The 22,064-nt window shown below is 41.9% G+C and overlaps 1 protein-coding gene across 4 annotated transcripts in view; it reads right to left on the reverse strand.

Moving 5' to 3' along the window:
- LOC100745502 (dipeptidase 1) overlaps window positions 1-22,064 on the reverse strand; it is a 77,523-nt gene that overhangs the window by 45,909 nt on the left and 9,550 nt on the right. For all 4 annotated transcript variants that reach the window (XM_033321551.1, XM_003490642.4, XM_024368563.2 and 1 more), the window contains exon 3: window positions 8,783-8,936. In XM_033321551.1, the coding sequence (XP_033177442.1) occupies window positions 8,783-8,936 (154 nt within the window). The remainder of the gene's footprint in view (window positions 1-8,782; window positions 8,937-22,064) is intronic.

A 22,064-nucleotide genomic window follows, 5' to 3' on the forward strand; every position in this document is an offset into this window, starting at 1 on the left:
TGCGGATCTTTATCGCCGAAATAAATGTATAGGAACACTTAAATTACATTTAGAATTGATATCAAAATAGTTTCAGACTTATTTGATGTGTGATTTACAAGATATTCGTCGATACGCATTTGTACTTTCTTTGTCTCACCATCTTTCTTTCCATACTACCAACGGAACAGTTGTATCCTTCTTTCTTTTACGAGACGCTGTGCACGCATATACTCCCACACACTCATACTCATATATGTGTGTCACTACTACGCGGCTAATCTAGTGTAGCACACAAAATTACACGTATCTCAATAAGTTTAAAATCTCGAAATCTCGAAATGGTACAAAGTCGAGTAATCTTGTATGTATCTGTTATCTCGAATATCTTGGCTACGAAATTCGCACAGATCAATTTATTTAAAATATCCTAATATACTCAAAACACGTGGATGGTTTTGGTAAAATCAATCTAGACTCTTGATCTGGCTCTGGACCAATCTACACTTTCGTTGAGATCCGAATATCGTTATGCAAACTTATTTTATTTTGGTTATTCCATTTTAAATATAGTTATTCCCATGCAGTATATTTCGCTATAGATCATAGGTTGGTTAGTGGAACCTAGCGTACCACAAAAATCGGCACGAACATATCAACCAACACGATAGAATTCTTTGCGTATCCGATTCCATGGCATTGTTGTATTCGTATTTAAAATATTCCGTACAGTGGATGGTAGAAAAGTTTTGTTTTTAACAGCACCAGATGAAATGTACGTTCCGAGCGTGACGTTGTCGTGGAGCTGTCATAAATCAGCGGGTGGCGCGAAATGGCTTCACCCCTTGTTTTTCCTCCTCCTTTTATTCAACACTACCGTCTCTTTCTCTTCCTCATCAAGCAGCGGCGGTATCAACGTGTGACTCCCGACACGTCTTTTCCCCTCTTTCGTTTCTGCGACTTCATTACCTTTCCAGGATTTTTACGGTTACCGTTTGCTTTGCGTCGCGTCGCCACGACTTAAACCGCCTGAATGCATTTACTCGCGGGAGCTAATTGCGACACGGCAATGATTTAATCTCTGGCGAAGTACCTTCAGTCGTGGATCGTGCTCGAAAGTCGCCCCGTAAACGACCGTGCCTCCGGAACTTTTGATTTCCAGTTAATGCAATCATTTCCTTCTACTATTTTCCTGAGCAGGCCTGTTACCCGACAACTTCACCCGTGGCAAGAATTTATTCTTAATTAACGGTCGTTCGTTATCTAGGCGTGTTCGAGAAAATCTTAAAGAGAAAGAGACAGAGAGAGAGAGAGAGAGAGAAAGAGAAAAAAATAGAAACCATGAAATTGCATCTTGCAACGCGACACTTTCATAACAACGTTTTCGACGATCGTCGTCTGTTGATCGCATTGCGCGATGATAAATTAAATTTTTTTACTCGATCGAGCGACGATTAAACGCACCAACTGTTTGCAGAAACATTTTTCTAGAGTTGGCGCGTCTCGTTAGCATCCAGTTCGCCTCGAATTTTAGGTCAGACGTTTTATAAAACCGTGTCCGTGTACGGGTAAGATGTTTTCATCTTTTTTCTCCTGTCCTCTCTATTCTCTATCTCTTTCTTTCTTCCAGCTGTTACCCCTTCGCGCAAAATCGAGCAGTAGTCACGGTCGGGTTTTAGGTCAGACGTTTGTAAAAATATTCACCCCCGTCGACGATGTAATCGCGCCGTGTTGTCCCACTTTAAAGACGTGCTTACACACGACCGTTGACGTGGCCGTTTTATGAAATTTGATGCCGTGTTGGTGTACCTCGTCGACGAGGCACTCCCTCGCGAGGGATAACAGCGGCCTTCAAACGGCCCACGCGACTCTCTCTCGTGCGCCGGCTATGTGTTCTTTCTTTTCCAATGTTCTCGCGTGATTCACATTTTTGTTCGCTCTATCGCGAACGAATTATACCGGAATAGAACGCAGCGGTAGACGTCGGTATCTCGATTTTTCCGTTCGATACACGCATTCTTCTTGCTACCGTTCCTATCGGTCGGGTTATTCAATTCCCCGAAGGTAGAACGTTTTGAATGGAACACACTCGAGTTATTTCGAATCGACCGAAATTCACTTTTGGAATGCAGCCGTTAGGAATCGCGATTGCTCGGGGATAGCTGTCTCTCGGGTGCAATCGAAAATGCTTGTACCGTGTTCTAGATATTCGATGCATTAAGCGGCTGCATTTTCATTGACTTCCCTTGGCCTCGTATGGTTTTTTGTCAGAAAGCTTCCGGGGCTCGTTACACGGGACACACTGTGTTCGGACTTTTGCGAATTTCGTATGTAAATTGGCTTTCAGAGGTGAACACTTTGACTACACTGGTTTAGGACACTGTTTGGAAAATTGCCATTTTCCAGAGAGACATTTTAGGTTTTTCTTTCTTTTCGATATCGGCAGTCAGGCATTGCGCGTTTCAACGGTTATTCGTGCGATTTGCAAATGTACTTTAGCTTTTTGCATTTTTTCACGCGTAATAGCAAATACGTGTTATAAATCATCAAGTTTCTCAGGGGTTTTGTGACAATAGCCGTGCAGCTAACGGTTTTCATATTCAGTTTGAATTCTGTGGAATTTTCCATAGGATCGACCAAACTCCTGTCCACCCCTATAACAGAGAACTTTTGTCTCTTTCTCTCTCTCTCGACTCGAAAGAGAGAGAGAGAGAGAGAGAGAGAGAGAGAATGTGTGTGTGTAATAGAAAGAAGAACGCGAAGTCTTAAAAATCCCCAACACGCTTAATTCGATATAGCCTTCAATGTTTAATCTTCAAATAATGTTCAGTCTAACAAATAATTTTATAGCTTGTCCACAATCATAGCGTTGTAAACGCAGATTTTCAGTTGTTACGCGTATTATTAAATTTCATGGTTAATTAAGTCTTAACTTTACTCTGTGCCGTAATACATTTTCATCGCTTGGAAAAGTACAATGAATTTCTTACGAACGTAGAAGTTTACATTTTATGAAAAACGGCAGCGAATCGACTCGCGCCATTAAAATTCCTAGACGATTGAATACAACGCGTAACAACCGCTTGCATTTGGTCATTCGTTTATAGTTCCGAGTCCTGTAACTTGCATCCTGCTTCGAGGATAGTTTTAATCATCGCGTATAAAATTTGACAAACTCGTCTAATACTTCTCATAATGAAGCAGCAACCGTAATGAGAACACAACGATCTCGTTTCGTTTATAAATAACACATCGTTACGGTATTTCCAGTTAAACGTGAGTTGTCATGGAAGAGGAAGTATGATGTTCGGAGTCCACTAAGGGACGGTAAGGCGATCAATGGTTCGTAACCTTACCGTGGCGGATGCCTTCTCTCTTCGTCTGAATTAACCAAGACAGTGATGGATTGAGTCGCGACTGGCCTGCCAGATCCTTTATATATATGTATACCACTACTATGTATATTATGCATACGTGCATACACACGCGTTCGTTTCACTGAGCATAACCGGCTAGTCACCCCTTTCGTCTCGACGTAAGCAAACTGAATACCTTGAGGAACATGTTGACATTGAGAAACGACGCATAAAATTAGGCGACCGTTTTGTCGCGTATTCCTATCTTAACAGTATACTACGAATTCGATAATGTGTTTTCTCGTAATTTATCGATGTTAACCTGTTTATCGTTCAAGTTATCTCTCTCTCTCTCTCTTTCGCGATGAATAATTGTTGTAAAGTCTTTACGTTTCTTGTCCCTTTGAACATTACTGTCTCAACTCGCTCGCCGTCGGTGTTCGTGCTGTAGCAATTCATAACTAACTCGTTTCCATGCTATTCGCGCAATTAATATGCCCTTTTAATTACGGTATTAATTAAATTGAACCGCGCACGCCACGTTGCTACGTGTGTTCGCGCATGTGCCTAAGAAGCTTATTTAAATTTTCCCCCTTACCGTGTTATGCGACACGTTGGCATTAGGTATAGGGGAAAGTAACGAAGTGGTCTATTCGGGCGTAGGCTTAGTTCAACATCCGCTTTCACAAGCACGACTTTTCGGACTCCGCCACCCCTGCTGTTCCTCTTTATCACAGGCCGTGACTCTTACGCCACGCTTACCGTAATCGCGTCTAGATGAGCTTCTAACAGATGGGATCAACGGCAGACGGTATTTTACTAACGAGTAACCAGAGCCAAGGTATTTTCAAAGGTATCCTACGGGCGAATATTCTTAGGGACAGTCGCTAGTTCTCTCGTTTCTTTTCCCGCCGCTTGGACCGCGAGCTACACCTATACGTATTCGCTACCACTTGCGCGCAGACGGAAAGCACAGATGTTCCCTCGAATGGAATTCCATTTCTGACGTCTTAAAGTTAAACCCCGTTGGATAAAGCGGAACTACCGAGTTCGCTGGCGATGCAAGGAAAGCGCTGCCACCAAACCTATGTTTCTCACCTTTATGACCCAACTTTTCCCAAGAACGCTTCTATCCAACTTCTATATCGTATGCATATCGGTAGGCCGCGGATATTTATGCTTGGTAATTTCGGTTTGCAGGCAAGGTGCACAGTTGTTTAAGAAAATATTCTCACGCCACTGTATTCGCTGCAGCGTATTCGCGATAACGATATTCGGTAGGTAGAACAGATCGAGGGACATAATAGAAAGCACGTAAAAAAATTCACACAGACGTCCATGCTTTGTAAATAACACTTCGCGTTTCGTAACATTTATTCAATGCCGGTTTCCATTTTCTTTTCAATATTCGAAACAGTCACCAGCCCTTCATCGCTCGTCATTGTAATCGAAATGGTTTCGTTCGCAACGAAAGTTTAATCCTTTGACGAAAGAACGATCAGTAACGAAACGTGTCAATCACGCGGGCAAATGAATAGGCATCTCACGTTGCGCGCTTTTACGCGTTGCATACAGCCAATGGGTTAAAATATTCGCAACTTGAAATATTTTCTATTCAGGACAGATTCGTATTTTCAGGCACATTTATAGTTGGCGCGGCCAACAGCGGTTTCGTCGGGTCATATCGGTTATTCAACGACGAACCAGGACTTACGTCTGAATGAAACAGCGGCTCTGTATAGGGCGAGCACCATCAAATTCGGCATTCATGCGCCACCCGTGAAACAGCCTCGGCCCGGAGGCGTCGAGACCGTGTTAAAAATATATATGTATATATTTCCGTCTAGACTGGTAGAGGTCGGATCGTGTTGCGGCTGATACGTACACTTCCATTCATAAGTACTAAGATACCTACGAAAGCTTAAGTAAAATCATTGTGAAATTATTATTTTAACATTATAAAACGTTTAAGAATTATTATCTCTTTTCTCAGACTGCCTAGAAAAAATTCATACGTTCAATATTCTAGTAATAACTTAAGCAATATTAGCGATATTAAATCTTAAACTATATTAGCAATGTAATAGACAATTGTCTGTTTAAAAATGTTTGAGATTTCTGCGAAATATATACGCGTATTAAATATCCTATAATTTCCACATAGATTTTCAGATTGGTTTCAAGCTTTTCCGGTGTCTATAATCATCGAATTTTATAACAGCGCTAATGAAATCTCAAAATGTTCCGTATAACTTTCATAATATATTATAATTTGTATTACATACAACGAATACAAAATTTCGATCGATCGATAATTTAAACTGTTATGTTTCGTTGCGTAGATATCCTAATATTTATGAATGAGAGAGAAAGAGAATACACGACGAAAGGCTACACGTACCCAGGCGATAGTCCGCGAGTTTCATCGCGAAAGTAATTTCACAGGTAGCAGGTTTCATTACGCAACGTCCGTGCGATTCGTTGGTGAAGAAAGGGCGTGTCGCGGAGGCAACTGCTCGTCGTCTGCTTTTATGCACGTCAACTGGAAATTATAATCTACTTTTGTTCGCGTAATGTTACTTAGGCGCGTGCTTATTTCGAGTCTGTTCCTTTGAATGGACAGAAACGCCGCGCATAGCCGAAGGAAAGATGTTGGTACAGCCCTTTAAACCGTCACAGTTGTTTTCCGAAGGTTTATGAAGTAAAAATTATTTCTGTGCCTTACGCGTAAAGTCCTTTCGCTGCGAACGCGCCTTTCATGTTGTTGGAAAACGACATGACTAAAATTCTCTCGTTAAGAGCTGTCTCGTTCTTGATTATACACGTTCAGCGCGTAAGAACATTCACAAATTTTTAGACGTCTCATTTATTCTTTCATTGAAATATTTGCTACGTAAAAATTAATATTATTTAGGTTCTTCGTTTATTCCTTCATTTGATATCCCTTCTTCGGCTAGCTGAATTTCTTTTAAATGTCTGGTTCTTCGAAACTTTATATATAACTCTCAATAATCGTTAGACGGAACGACGAATCGAGCTATCGACGACACAGATAATAAAAATTTCATTTGAGAAATCCTCTCCTGCAGTCGCTAATTCTAACTACAGTGAATCCAGAAATTGTAACAACCAATAATCGTTACGGTGTCTCGACTCAATGTAGAGACGTGCGCCATACATTTATAAAATAAGTTATAAATAGTTTAAACGATTCGTTGCTATTAACTAACTTTTCTTTCTCGCGGTTGTAGCCGAAGATTCGAAATCGAAAATCGATATCAAGTCCAAAGTGGGCTTAAAGTAGGTGTTCCCTGTGTTCGAGAAGGAACAGGATAAGATAAATTGTGATCACGGGAAATGTTAATCCTGATAATGAGTTTGGTCGAGTTTCGGTGCAAAATTGTCGGATTAAAGTTCTCTATACTTTAGATGGTTCCTGGCCGAATAAGGAATCGCTTATCGCTGGATTTACGCGATCTTATAGTTGGAACGTTGTTCGTTTCGATCCTCTTTCGTCTCGCGAGAAAGCTGTAACAATCACAATTTTCTGTTACCACCGCAATCTTCTTCCACCATCGTTTAACGTAATGTCATCATCGAGAGTAAAAGGCACAAAAGAGTTTCAGCGAAGGCGATTTTCTATTTTCACGAAATAATCTTATCCCTTCGTATCCCGCGTCGAGTCTCAGCCCGAGTTTCCTCGTTCGATCCCTCCGTTATTCTCACATTTTCCTGAAACACCAAGAGTTTCGATCGTCCATCTCGAAATGGACCAAGAGCTGACCCAACAAGAATAGATTTATTCGATTGCTAAGCCGTGTTGGAGGTTTTTCTTTGTTAGTTTCCGAATATACCTTTCTCTCGTTTACTTTCTACGTGAACTTTTTGGCTCAAGCTTTTTTTATTGAATCACCGATTCCGTCATGTTAGCCGTCAATGTTGGCCGATCAAACACATCGATTTAGTTCCTAGGTAATTTTTTCGGAACTGAATCCATTCCATTCATCGTTCTTATACTCTGGATTTTTAATCATCGACAAGTTCTTTTACACTAGTCACGAATCTTGTTGAGAAACACTGAAAGCTTTTACGCGGCTTTTTTCATTTATCCGATCGATTATGCTTACGACGTAGTTTCTTATCCACGCGACCGTTCTATTTAACGAGCTGTGAATGTCGATCGATTAGAAACATCGAGAGATCCTGTGCAATTGTTGCACAAGTTGGTCGATCCATTCGACCATTCTTAAGCCATAAGAAAGAGACAGGATACCGTATAACACGGAACGGTGATTGGAGATTAATCGAAAGGATATCGGGACGAACGAGCACAGCTCGACTTCATAGACCACGCTAAATTTTCGACAGCGCGTAATCTCGCGGAATTGCGAGAAATTAATTATGAAAGTTGTTGGCGGTCTGGTCAGCTCGTTACATGTCGGTTCGTCGCACTAATAGAACGAATTCCGCGAACGAAATTTTTCCCGCGATCCTGTGTCTCGTTGCGCGGGATAATCGCGATAGCGTCGAGTAATGGCGCCATCAGTACAGATAAGGGTTTTACGTCTCTCTTAATTAATCCTGGTCGGTCTGTATCGGGCTACGTGGAACGGAAAGAAGGTGCTGTAATTGAAACACTGTAAAGCAAAGAGCTTCCGACCAAGACACGCGATTCGCGCGTTTGCGGTTCGTTTCGTTCCATCGTAATTGCAGGGATTTTAAACATCGAAGGGAATGCGATTTTTCGAACTGCGATCCGTGGAGACGAACGAGTCAAGACGACACGCGATATCCTTCCCCTTTCGTCGTTCACGCGCCACTCTAATTTTCTCAACTGACAAATCGCGTGCTCGATTCGGCTAATTACGAAGTCGGTTTATACAGGGTATTTGAAAAGTTACGTTTAAATGTAAAAATATACGTAGCACTGGTCGATACAAGCAACAAAGTCTTAATAACACGCGACAGTCTCTGGTGTCGAAGTTGTGAAACATTTTCAATTATCAGCCTTTAAAACGGTATGAGAGATTTTATCGCCTGTCAATTCGAATGTACGTTGTTGCTCGATTCATTCACACCCGTACGATTCTACCGATCTGAGAAAAAACGAAAATGTTGGCCATAATTTTTATCGAGCTATAAATCGTAGCCTGGCGGCAGAAAGAGGGGAAGGTCACTTTTAGGAAAAATGTTTCAAATGGCTGGCGCATCGACTCTCTCACGAGGGTGCCCTTTTCTCGAGAATATTTCCAGCTAAACGTGTCTCGCGCGCCAGAACCAGACAGATGTAGCGATATGGTGTACTGCGAGTAATTGGACATTGTCTACGGACACCGTCGAAATATATATCGTCCGCTTTCGCGATTCGTGAAACATCTCTGCCACGTACCTCTGGATTAATGCCTTTTCACGGGAGCTCACGTTATTGCGGTTATTATTGTGCTCACCTGCGCTGCAACCATACCCTCCTTCAATCTTCTGAGATCCGTGTGGCTCCAGGCGCTCCGCGACCAAGGGTGGGTATCCCTCAGGTCATCAAACCTGAATTCCCTCAACTGATTCTTCAGGAACTTGCGTATGTTCCATGGTAGATCGTTGTGCCTGCAGCAAACGAACAAAAGGAGAAAATTAATGTCTTTCTAGAATTTATCGTTCAACGTAACATATTACTTGGTTCTGAAATCTCCTGCGGTTTTTCTTGCATCTGTTTGCGAATTAGAAGAGTTCAAGAAATATGGTTGGCTATATATACTTCTGGGTTACCTTTGTATCCATCATGGCCTGTACTTCTTTCTTTCTCGTGAAATGATCGTGCGATTTTATTTTGTTCAACATACTCGAAAGATCATAAACGAAGACCACAGAGGAAACACACGAGGTGTAATTTTTTTATGTGATTTATTGTTGAAACTATCTTTTAATTAAATTTAGTTATCGGTCTCGCGACCATCCCCGTATTTCGCCTCATTTATCATCTAGCCATTTTCAGTTCCCACTTGCTTGATCAACTTCATAAATTGAAAAGCAGGGGAAAGTGATGATGCTGTAAACGCTATTTTCTAAATTTATTTTGCAACTCGCCGTTATTTAAAACGTCGTCCTGCTGTAATAAATGAACACGTGGAACTAAGTAATTTGCTTCTTTCTTTCATGATTTCGAACGTTAATCGTGTACTTATGTAATGAAATTGAGAAACTGACAGAAAGTAGAGTCGAGCAGTTTGACCTGTGGCTCGTTTATCAGCAATTTCAACCACACCACAGCGATTCAAAGTTAACTTGTTTCGACGCTTTATATCTGCTCGTATCATTTCACCGTGTATTTTATACACAGGCGGCGATCCGTTTTATCGAGTGTGACGCGATACCGTGAAATGGCCCCTGTTTCAAGTAGCAACACACCGCATGTGTCCTGCGGACAGGGGAAGCCGTACTCTGGGGGGAAGTAGAATGGAACAGGAGATATACGACGAGAAGGGACGGTAAAGCGAGTAAACTTTGCCTCTTACAATAGCATTAGGCGACGTACAAGTTTCTCCACAGGTTCGGTTACTATGCCCGCGCTGCGTCTAACTTATTTCATACAAAATCCTTGATTCCTTTTGCGAAGATTTTTATAGACGGTTGTTGGTCAAATATTGGCATACTGGAAACTCGGGTCGTCAACATTGTTAGCGAAGCACTAGTAGAAATTCGCGAAAGAAAACTCTGTCCAGACTGTGTGTAAATCCCGATGTTTGCTGTGTACGCAAAATTCCATCGAAAATTTTCACTATATAAATATCATCTACAATATGTTGGTATATTTGCACCATATCGAAACTAATGGAATTCATTTGAATATACACACGATCGAGTTTCTATCGACGAAAGATACGCACAGGCGATATAGAGTCAGCGTGAAAGGAGTATTCGAGATTGTGAGCCACGTTACCGAGGCAATACAGAGCGACGAAATAGAAGCGAATGAGAGAGGAACTAGGCAAGCTAGGGAACTTCGCATCTTGGAATAGCATTAGCCAACGTCTAACTTGCCCTTAGTTCCCCTGTTTCTCTCATGGTATTCTTGTTCCGTGTTAATTCCTGTTGGATATATGTACGGTGTGTAACCTGGATATCCGATCTCGAGTTACAATCAATGTTACACTAGCTTCCTGTCGCCTTAAGATCCTGCTTAAGGTATATTCCGTACGTTATATCTGGCAATTTAACACCGAGGCAAACGTATTCAGGGGACGTGTTCATTTAGACTCTGACAGGCACGGTACTCGAGCGCGTGAAGCTTTAATTAAACTAATTACGTCGGGGTAAACTGGAAACTTTTCGAACGACGAAAGGAAAAAAGAAAGGAGGTAAAAACGAAGAAGACCGGAGAAGCTCTCCTTCTGCTAACATACAAGGTTAATCCATGAAACGAGTGTAATTACGAGGCCGAGACAGCGACTCGAGGCGCACGAGTTCTTGTTCGAAAGCCATATACCCATTAAAACTGTATTACGAACCGGGATAATTCTAAGCACGCGTCGCATTCCTAGCCTGTTTCATTCGGCTGACACGCCAATTAACCCGGCATAATCGACGCGACGCAGAAGACGCAGCCTACGTCGCCTCATCTACGTGGCGAAACAATTTGAATAATCGCGCGGATGTAGGATGAAGCGCGGATAACGGCAGAGAGAATCCGCGTCTTGTTGGCTGTCGTTGGCGAACAGCTAATTGAGCAGGACGCGATGGCGCCAAGTTGTATTTCTTGATAGCATCGCGATTACACGCCTAGTGTAATTACTCGCGGAAACTCGTAACTGCGTTTCACCGGCTTGCTGCAAAAGTTTCGCAGCGTATGACAATGCCGCTAACTTTAAACGGCTCGATGTGTGCCTTCCGCGATGCACCTTCCAACTTTGTTTCCAGTTTCTACCACCTTTTCCTAACCCATGTTCCTCCATAGTTACGCGTAATACATAGACGCGCGAATAATCGATTCCGCGATGGTTTAATTGGCAAGGCGACGCGGTTTTATCGTCTTGTTGGAGCTTTAATGGCGTTCATTGTGCGAAAGGGGCGGTGACGTTGCGTGGTGAAACCGAACGTTCCGTGGTTTGAAGGTAAACTTGATTAACATGGAACTTGAAAAATTATTCCATCAGATGCAATGGAATTAAAAAAACGAAAGGACAGATTGTGCAATATTTACGTTGTGTTTTGCCGTGTTGATTCTTCATCGACTACGTGTTTGTCAAGTGTATTTAAATATTTGCCAACTTTTGTGCAATGAGTTTCGTGAAAATGCGGCTGTTTGAAATTGTTTTGCAGGGTTGTCTGCGTGTGATGTACATGTCGACATTTCGTCTCTTCCAATTCTTCCTTCGATCATCGCGCTCTCTTGTTTCACTGTACGCAATAGCCAATTTTGGTATGAAAATACTCCACAAATTCTCAATGAGATGCTGGGAAACAGAAGGGTCGTGACATAAAGGAATTTTGTTACATGACTAAATGAGAGGATAGAACCGTGTACACGCAGCGGATGGAGAAGGAACGTGCGTATTGTTACCTCAACAAATCTGACCCAAATCAGAGATGGATCTCTCTAACCGTTTGCCATCAACCGCATCGCATGGTGGCTGAATGCACTTTGAACATGGTGCGAGGGGAATTTAACTTCGAACGAATTAGGTAACCAAACGAGCAGCCTGTGTACCCATCTCCTCAAACTCCTGATTACTCTGTTTCTCTCTCTTCTCTCTCTTTCTCTTTTGCCACTTGTCGTCCGATAATTCTAAAAGTTTATAAGGACTCGCTAGGTAACTCGCTCTCTAAACATTCCTATCAATTAACGTTTACTAAGCTGTTGCATACGTTAACTTTCTAATCCCTGAACCATCTGTTTTTCTCGTTTGCTATTCTAGAAAAGAAGATTAGCAGAATGTTTGAAAAGTCAACACTACGGCCCTTAGCCATCGAATTACACGTACACACTTCGTCGAACGATTAACATTCTCGGAAACCCACTTAAACCCATAAAATTTCTACGAAAACGTACGAACCGCTCATTTTGAAGCTTCCAATGGTTCTAGCGTTAGCCCGCTCGTAACACTGAACCAGCCACCGATAACGAAGACAATCGACCGAATGACTTATCCGCCTGATTAGAATCGTTTACAGACTCTAACTGGATTTTCTCAGCAGTTCTTTAATTTTCATCGTTTTATTTAATATTTCTATGTCTAACTATAACAATAATAACAGGTCACCATCGAGCAGGTTTTCAAATGTTAATATTAACAATTACAAGCATTTGGCTCGTGACACCAGCAGATCCTAAAAACGTACAAAATCGTTCCCTCTAATTCGTTCGAACGCTAGCTACCAGTTCGTATTCGTTTTCGTATTCTCTATTTGTCGCGACGCGTTCTTTGTATTCTGCGCGGTCGGACCCGTAATCGACACGGATTGTTTGCTCGAAATACTTTCGTTGCTCCTTTGGACTGTTTACCGCTCTATCCCTAGCAGCTTTCTTTCCAACCCTCAGCTATTCCGAATGGTGATTGGATTTTCAGGTTGGATTGCGTCGTATCGAATGGATTCTACGCTATAGCGTCTGTTAAGACCCCCGTACAATCGGTAAAACAGGTTATATAACAAATAAATAAAAACTTATTTGCTAACACTAAATATTTAATGAACATAACTTAAGCGTAAGTACGAAGTTGTAGAGTTCTAACACGCAAAGTTGTCAGAGTTCAAAAGTCCGACGGTCCAAGGGTACAAAGTCTAAAGTTCATGTAGGTATTCAGTGGAAGTTTGAGAATTGTTCAAAGTCCTTGCGTTTCTATTCCTTGCAAACATTGTATTCCCTTCAAAAATTGTATGCCTCCTGAAATAAACTTTCCTCGAACGATATAATAGTCTGATCAAACGTCTTATTTTTATCAAGTTCTTCGAAAATAAGAAGAGAGGATTCAGGAAAATATGTCGTCTCATTCTATCTCTATTCACGCCTGAGTGTCACTACGTGGTCGTGTGTGTCACGTGCACGAGTAATTAAGGGTTCGTTAGTCCAACGTACGTAGAGGGTGTCTTGGAAGTTCTAGGTGAATTAAATAACGCGCTCGGTTTCGGGACTGCTCCCGACTGACTCTCACAGTCAGAACTGTCTCTTTTATTCCCTCAATGCACGCATACTCGTCCACGTTCCACACAAATACGCGCATAGATACTTTGGTTTATTATATTATTATAGATACTCCACGCGTCAGAAGACGTTCATTGCGTCGTCCTAGTCACGGCCAGTTAATTCTAAAGATAAAATTATGCGCCCTTTATCGCTATAGAGAAAACAATTCAAACAGCAAATAAGTTTTCGACGTCTTATCATTAAGTTTATAAAGTTCAGAGTATCTTATTTCAAACAGCGTCTTCGTATTCTGTTTTTGAACCTTTAGGTCTCCGCGACTATATTCGCCGGATGCGGTTAGCCTCGGGTCTGTGCATGAAGCGACATACGAACGATCCGACCAATAGCCGGAACGCGGCTTGGTAATAATTAGGAAAACCAATAAGCATTAGAGCCGGATCGTTTGATACTGTCGCTACGTGCGACCGCATACGTACAGTGAAGTGAATTGGATGAGACGAAGTACGTACGCTTATTACGCAGGATACGCCTATAAATACGTAATCAAAAGCGCTAAACGGTGCGGAGTTTCCATTTGAATGCGACTGTGGACTAAAAAGTGTTCGACTGAACGGAACTACAAACTGACGGAAACTGATCTAATGGATGTTTCGAAAGACGATTAAAATAGTTATACTGGAAATTAAAGTGTACGTGAAGGTAAATTGGATAGGTCGCTATTGGCGGCGAAAAATCGTACGAGCGAATCAGCCGGCAAATCGATCGGTAAATAGCAAAGTTTTCCAGCGCGTTTCAAATTTGTTCTGCATTTTTACGCAATGTCAATTAATTAAACAGCGAAACGACGCGTCGAGATTGTTTGCGTAACCATTTCCACCAGCAGACACAATGTTGAAAATTTTTGGTCGGACAGCTTTGGCCATTCCCGCGGTTGTTATTTGTTATTGGCGCGATATATTCACCGGTCGATGAACGATGGACGTACTTGAATTTTTAATCGAGCGGGTTTTGCTCGAGTCAACCGTGCGTCATATGATCTTCCTGAGATGTATACGTATAGTTGTTTGTGGTGATAGTGCGCAACTGCTGGCTTGTAGAGACTGGAGAGGCCGAGATAGATTCTGTTGCGGATGTAGATGTCGCGCTGCTGTGGTACTTGCTGTATTTTCTTCCTATTTAAGAATCGTGGAAGAAAAATCGGACTACGATCGCCAGAATTTTGAACCCGGGTCCCGAACGTTCGTAACCTAAGGCGCTAACTATTGCGCTGCCGTTGTCTGGTGTTAGTCAGTGTCGAGTGGTGATACTTGAGCTGTCGAGTGCCGCCACATTCTTATCGGCGATGAAAACCGAAGAGACGGAAAATAAAATCGGCTCTGACTGGTTCGATCCTTTTTTTCCATCGCGTCTAAGCGAATCTCGAATCGGGACGATATTCGGACGATCCTGTCTGTAAAAATTATCTTTTAAAATGAGCGATAAGCATCGGTAGCCGAGGATGGATGATCCAGGCATGTGTTTGGAGTAGGTTGGCTGACAGCCAGGCTCGTGTTTGCGCTCATCGATAACAGGGTGTCGTAAAAATTCCGCCGCTTATTGGTCATAGCCGACCGAATTATTCTTTTTCCCTTTTCCTTTTTCCCATCCTTTCTCTTCCTTCTTTTTCCCTACCGCGGTAAATTTCATCGATCGCCCGGCGCACGGCGAGAGAAGGGTGGAAAAAAATTCGGGCCGATATCTTGCTTCTTCGTTTTATCGTTCTCCATTAAAGCTGCTTTCCCAGCATGATTGCCCTAATTACGTTCCGCCTGTACAAAGAGTGGCCAAAATTACACCCGAGCCGAATTCTTTCGTCGATCTTCGTCAATGTCGCCCGAACGAAAATTGGATACGACGGCCGACGATTTCGACGAACGTCTTTTTCAACATAATTGCCCTAATTACGCCGTCCACGAAGAAAATCCACCTAAAGACATAACACCGCCGCGGCATCTTCCATTCCCCTTAGTATTTTCTCTTTCCCAACGGAGACCATAGACTTCCGACCGGAGATCAGTCGTGATTTTCTAGTCAACGTCACCTGCTTGTACTTTTGAAGCATTTTCACATTAGCCCTTCATGCATATTCAACGAATACAACACGTGTCTAAGAGGAGAATGATATCCACGAAGCTGATTTCACGAAAGCGCTGCCGAGTTTTCGTCGTTTTCGTCGGAGAGAAGGCGAAAGGGTGGTGCGAAGCTTTATGTGTGGGTACGTACACATGTGAACGCAAAGAGGTGGGGGAGGATACGTTTTCATCGGAGAGAGTTAATTGGCAAAGCGCGATAAGGTTGCTGGGCTCGATATGCATACGAATGGCGAATATTCCGTTTGCTGGTGGCAGTGGCAGTCACTAGGCATGCAAATACGACTTCCGGGTCTGGTAGACCGGCTCGAGCCTATCGCCTGTTCGAAACGCACACGACCTCCTTCGTCGCTTTGATTATTCCCAGAATTTAATTAGCTGTTCCTGCTGTTCGACGTTTCACAAAAATTAACTGATTAGCAGGTATCGGTTCATAATCCATGTTTCCTATAATATTCTTCGATTCGTATGGTATTCAGTACACAGATACGCGATAGATACATTTTTGTCAAATGTTATTTTCTGCTCAAGTACAGCTATTTATATTCTATGTGTTCTGTATATATCTAGCCGTACAAATGTACGAGTACATCCGAGGGGTAAAAGCATCGAATTAATACCGAATCTACTTAGTCCGACGTTCTGCTACACTTAACTCCTTTTCGTATATTTCGAGAACTAACGAATTAATTTTATTTTGATCTTATTCGTTATCACGTCGAATGTATTGCAATATGAAACATTCGACATTGCCTGCTCCAACTTCATTCTTGCAAAGGAATTAAATCGTTCAATAACAGACAAGTTACGAGGGAGAAAATTTCATAGTACCAGGTGGGAAGGGAATCAGTCGGCGATTTTTTCCAGGCTCCCGATTTCGCGTAAACTAGCGTCTAGCTGGCAGCGCATTAGCCGCTGGTTTTCTTCTATGCTTTAATTTGTTCGGCGATTAGCCGCAGACCCGTACTATTTCGGTGGTCGTCGCCGTGCGGCACGCCCGGAATCATAAAATTTAATCCAGCGTAAAATCCACCGGCTATACGGTAAAGTTAGTTACTGCCTTTTTAAAGTTGCCTCCTCTCGGATCCCCAGCAGACAACTGGCGTTTTTCCGCATCTTCCTCCACGGGTAATACCCGTAACATCGTAAAAATGTATTTTTGTAATCCTTTTTCTCGTCGTTCACTTCCTCTTACACACCTCCTAACAGCTGCGTTATCGACCATAAGTAATTGGACGCTTCCAAATCATCGCACATACGTAAATGATAATTCAAACGAAGCTTTTAAATCCAATTTTGGTCTCCGAACTTGTACGATCGTTAAACGTGTCCTTTTAACGTTGAGATCTTTGAATAATTGAAATGTATGTTTGCGATCGTATTCTATAAGATTAAACTATACGAACTGTTGGCCATTCATCGAAGATAGACGTGAAAATAGAACGATGCAGGTACATTCCTTGTATCGGTTACGATCAAGCAGAGTACACGTGTTTGATTCTAGTTGCAGGAAGAGGTAAAGAGTTAACGATAGGCTAAACGTATCGTAACTTTGAAATTGTAATAAAAATATTAACCTGTCGATCGTTCGTGCACGAGGTGTGCAAATACTAAAGGACGGTAATGCATCTACGTATAGCGATTTAACGAAGCTATTACAGTTCGCGCGAGTGCCGGAATCGTGTATCGCCGTCGTTACCGTTACATCTGCGTGACATTATAGTGGTTATCATACCTGGCAAAGCTCGCTAAATGAATTACACATGGTTTTAATGGTGGTGATGTCACGCGTGTAACATAAATATTCGGTAATTACATCGTTTTGTTTAGCGGCACGTTCAATGGGATGACTTCTCTTCGTGTCATTTTTTTCCGCAATTCGTAAAACTTTCAGTCTCCTCGGAACGTTCAGTCGGAAGAACGACATTTGTTATTGTTGAGAATTGCGGATCTTAATTGTGGAAATAAAAGTAAAGGAACACTAAGGTTACACTTAGAATTGATATTAAAATAGTTTTGGATTTATTTAATGGACGATTTCCAGGATCTTCGTCGATATACATTTGCACGCGTCTCAGCACTATCTTTGTCTCACCATCTTCCATACCACATTACCAACGAAACAGTTACATTCATCTGTTTTTAGAAACGCCGCGCACACATGTACTTCCACACATTCATATTCACATACGCGTGTCACTACTACGCGGCCAATCTAGTCTATCACACAAAATTGTACGTATCTCAATAGTTATATAGATCCTGGTTCAACACTTAAGATTTACGACACGCGCTAACGACGACACGGACCATGAATGCTATTTTTGAGAAGTGTTTTAGATCTATTCGATGCTCAACTATCGTAACATTTCTGAACACGTTCCTAACTTTATTTTGTCTATCCTTGTTTATCTGTCTCATAGTAGACACGCGTACCTAGGGAGACAGTAGGATCGTGACACGACGTGAAGTTTTAAGTCACGTTTCGGAATCCGAGATCCATGATCCGATTTACGAGTACGAAGCCTCGGTAGCGTGGACTCGGTAAGACAGCATCGACGCCTTCGACTAACTCCGCGAAATCGAGTTACACGTTACAGCTACATTAACTCTGTCAGAAGTTGGTGTCTGTTCATGTGGTCGGTTTTACCGGTGTACGTATTACATATATATTGGTGGTAAACAGACGTGCAGGGTTCGTGGCCGCGTATCGTGGGCCGGTTATACCGAAAATTAACCTCTGTACGTAGCTTGCTATTTGCCTCTGGCGACCTCGTCCTCAGGTTGCCAAAGTAACTCTGTTTCCTGTTGTTCATCTAGTAACCATCCCACTTTACCCTTCAACTTCGATAGATTAGGCGGTTAATCCTCTGGCTCGTGATTTAACGACAATTCTCGCGAAACGATTTCTGTCTGGTTGCGTTTCAATCGCGTTGTCGCGTCGTAAGTCGTAAAGGAACGAGTCGGAGGACCACCGTGAACGATTTCCGTATCGTTTCGCCGTGAAACGTGCTACTCGCGTTGAGAATCTGCATTATTCATAAAAAAAATGAACGCCACGGAAACTCCATCCACGACGGGTATTCATTCGACGAGACAGTCGCATCGGAAGATAATATCGCCTCGGTGAAGTTTCGCGGGCAGACCGCGCCAACCGAGGCGTCACGACGCGACGTCGTTCCAGTAGATTCGATAATAACGAAGAGCAGCGGATATAACGCGATCTTACGGTAACCGATTCCTTAGAATCTTCGCTTTTCTTACAAATTGGATTCGCTGGACGGTGCTAATAATTCGCCTCTCTGTCCCTGTTCTTTGCCTGCTATTCATCGCCGCTGGCGTACAATGCCCAAGCTTAAAGCCATAGATTCTTTCTGCAGGGAACTTCGATCGTTACCGCGGCTCTTCTTTTCCATTCGCTCGCCCCGCGGAACCGTTAACGAACGTTCGTTGATTCTCGGCTAAAGTTCCACGTAGCCGATGGTTTTGCACCGCTCGTTAATAAAATTAATTAGAACGACGTGGAACGAGTAACAAAGCCGCGTGACAGCAACTTTTGTAGCGACTTTGCGCTCGTCGAAAGAGCTGCCGCGCCGAACTTGCGTTAGGCATAGCGGCTTCACGCGATAATCTTGTTTCTTTTTTCACGTTGAAAATTATAACTAACGAGAGATTTATTTTCTTTTCGTGATGATGACGCAGCGAAGGAAGAGGAAGGGACAAAAGGGGGAGAAAAAAAAAAAGAAAAGGAAGGGTCGGGGGTTTTGCAATTGGCCTTAGACGTCGTGATAACGAAAGATTGATCAGAGGACGTATTTTCTAACGCAAAGACAGCTCTGAGCTAATGTTGTAAAGCGTTTCAGGCTTTTCTAATCAGATTTTATATTAGAATGTTTTATAGGTATAAATAAAAAAGGATGCTATATAAAAATATGTAGATGGCGTGGAACAAATCAAATGAAAAAGTTATAATGCGAAAAAGAATATAAACCTTTTATATCGTTAAACTTTTATGTGTGATAATCCCGGAAAAGAGGTATATTACACAAATTTGAATACGCGCGTTGAACTGATATGACGAGTCAATTGATTTATGAGATGAAATAAAATCAAAATGAACTTCCTAGGATAATACACTGAATTTTTTATCACTCTTCGCCGGTATTTTATCGATAGAAACGGCGAACGTTTTTAAACCGGCTATCGTAATTGCATCGATCGTAAACCCGTTCTTGCATTATAGCATAGTAACCGCAAATCCTTTATTGTTCCCTACTTCGAATTTCTATTATATCTCTTCAATAAATCTTCGAATGAATCGTGTTACGTTCTTTTCTTATTTATATCCATGAAACGAATCGATACATTTTGACTGGAAGAACCTTAAATAGTTTAATATATTTTGGTATCCTTTTGTTGATAATTCGGTAATGAGAATGGAACGATTATCGCCAGATTTTACACGTAGATTTTACACGAAATTTTTAGGTCGATACGACGTGGAACGAAGTCACGTGTGAAAATTTAAACTTCTCTCGACATTATTACATCGGTTGAATTAACGGACGGGTGGAAAGGGCTAGTGGCAAAAGGCACACGCTTATATTTCACATTGGTCGTTATCGTGGAAACGACTGGCGTTTGCACACGATCTTTAAATGGAACCGAAGCAGACGCCTTGGCGAACCAGTGGACACGCCCGCCAGCTATCCGAATGAAATTGAACGGAGAGAACTCGTGTGTCGATACGGAACAACCGGTGCAGCGCGGCGGTTGTTTCCTTCTGGAGGAATCGGGTTTATCACAGAGTGAGCAGATTTTTTAAATTAAACTCGTAAAAAATTCATTGCACCTACACCGGGATAGTTTTGTTTAATTTCACGCAAATAATATTCAATTATTCAATTTCTCTATGAAAGATATAGAATATCATGAAAATAATATTCGCAATATCTACAAGACACATGATACATACAGCGATTGCAAAAGTATTGTTCGTATTTTTCAATGAAACGTTTCTTTGCATCTTTTTCTATATTTCAATTGTTTTCTACTTACATCAGATTTTATATTTCATTTTGATGGTGTCTAATGTTTGTGCGAATATTCGTACATGTTTAGACTTAATCGATTAATATGATACAATGTTGTGCAAACCAATACAAACCAAGACAATACATAGTTCTACCTTTGCTGTTTGCGTTGACTAATTTAACTATTTGCTGTTCGCAACTCTTGCAGTTGATGGGGCAACTTCTTTGCACACGTAAGATCGCTCAGATTCTTACAATCGCTGTCGCTGATCTTATTAATCGTTTGCTTAGAACGTTTACTATCGTATTGGAGTTTTTCTTTCTATTAGGACGTCCGAAAAGTTTCTTTCGTTTTATGAGGAAATAATAGACACACAACGTTTTTTGTCTTATATTATTTTGTCGAATTACGTACGATCCATTTTGTTCTGTCGAGATAAACACCATGACATTTCACAGACTTGGTTTCACCTTTGTATGAAGGTGCACTGTTGTAAAAAACACGTTTGCGAAAGAAAGACACTTTTCGGACGACCTAATATCTGCCGATGTGTGCAGAATAAAAGAAAAACTTGCTACCTATGGACACGTGTAAGTCGACATCTAGACATGCACTTTTTACTGCATTGGTTATATCGATGTCGATGTGTGACACTTCGTGAAATTTCTGACTGTAAGTCCTAACTTCGTGTTCGAGGATTTGTCGTTGTGACAGGTATACAATGGACGAATCATTGTTTTTACCACTCTGCGATTAGTCAATCAAAATCTTAAGGGTATAAGAGTCGGTCGTAAATTCTTCTCGAGGTGTCTTCTATGGACAAAACGAGGAGATCTCGCGCGAAAAAGAAGCCATTGTTTCGAATCGAAAGCGAGATACCTTCGTCGATAGACTTGGCAGACTTCCTTCAGTCGGAAAAACAATTCGAAAACTGTCTTATTGTTCTCAAGGTAGCGCTCCTTACCGCCTGAAGGTAACGAAAGGTGTTGCTCTTCTATAGGTACCACCGATGGTGGTATCCATTTGAATTTCTTTTTTTTTTTTGCTACTCGAACGAGAGAAATGAAAAAGAGAGGAATAAAGAAAGAGGGAGGGAGAGCTCCTCGTCAATTTCCTAATTTCCTTTCGTCTGGAAACTGGAGCGGCGAAGCATCGCGAATACACTGGCAGAAAATCGTTTCAAATCGACACACGAATGATTTGAAGTGGATTGAAAGTGCACCGAAAGTAAATCGAGCTTCGAACGTTTCTCCGGTAAGGACGAGAGGATGGTAGAAAGAAAGAGACAGGAAGGAGAGAAAGGAAAAGGGAAAAGAGGTTTCTGCACGGGTCACGTATGAGTATCGGCTCCTTAAACTAGAACGACCGCTTTTAACGAATAAATTTCTACTTCGGGGAAAAAAAGCTCGCGTGAGTCTGCGAATATTC

Source organism: Bombus impatiens, unplaced genomic scaffold, assembly GCF_000188095.3.
Source record: "Bombus impatiens unplaced genomic scaffold, BIMP_2.2 scf_0463, whole genome shotgun sequence".
NCBI classification, from domain to species: Eukaryota; Metazoa; Arthropoda; class Insecta; order Hymenoptera; family Apidae; genus Bombus; species Bombus impatiens.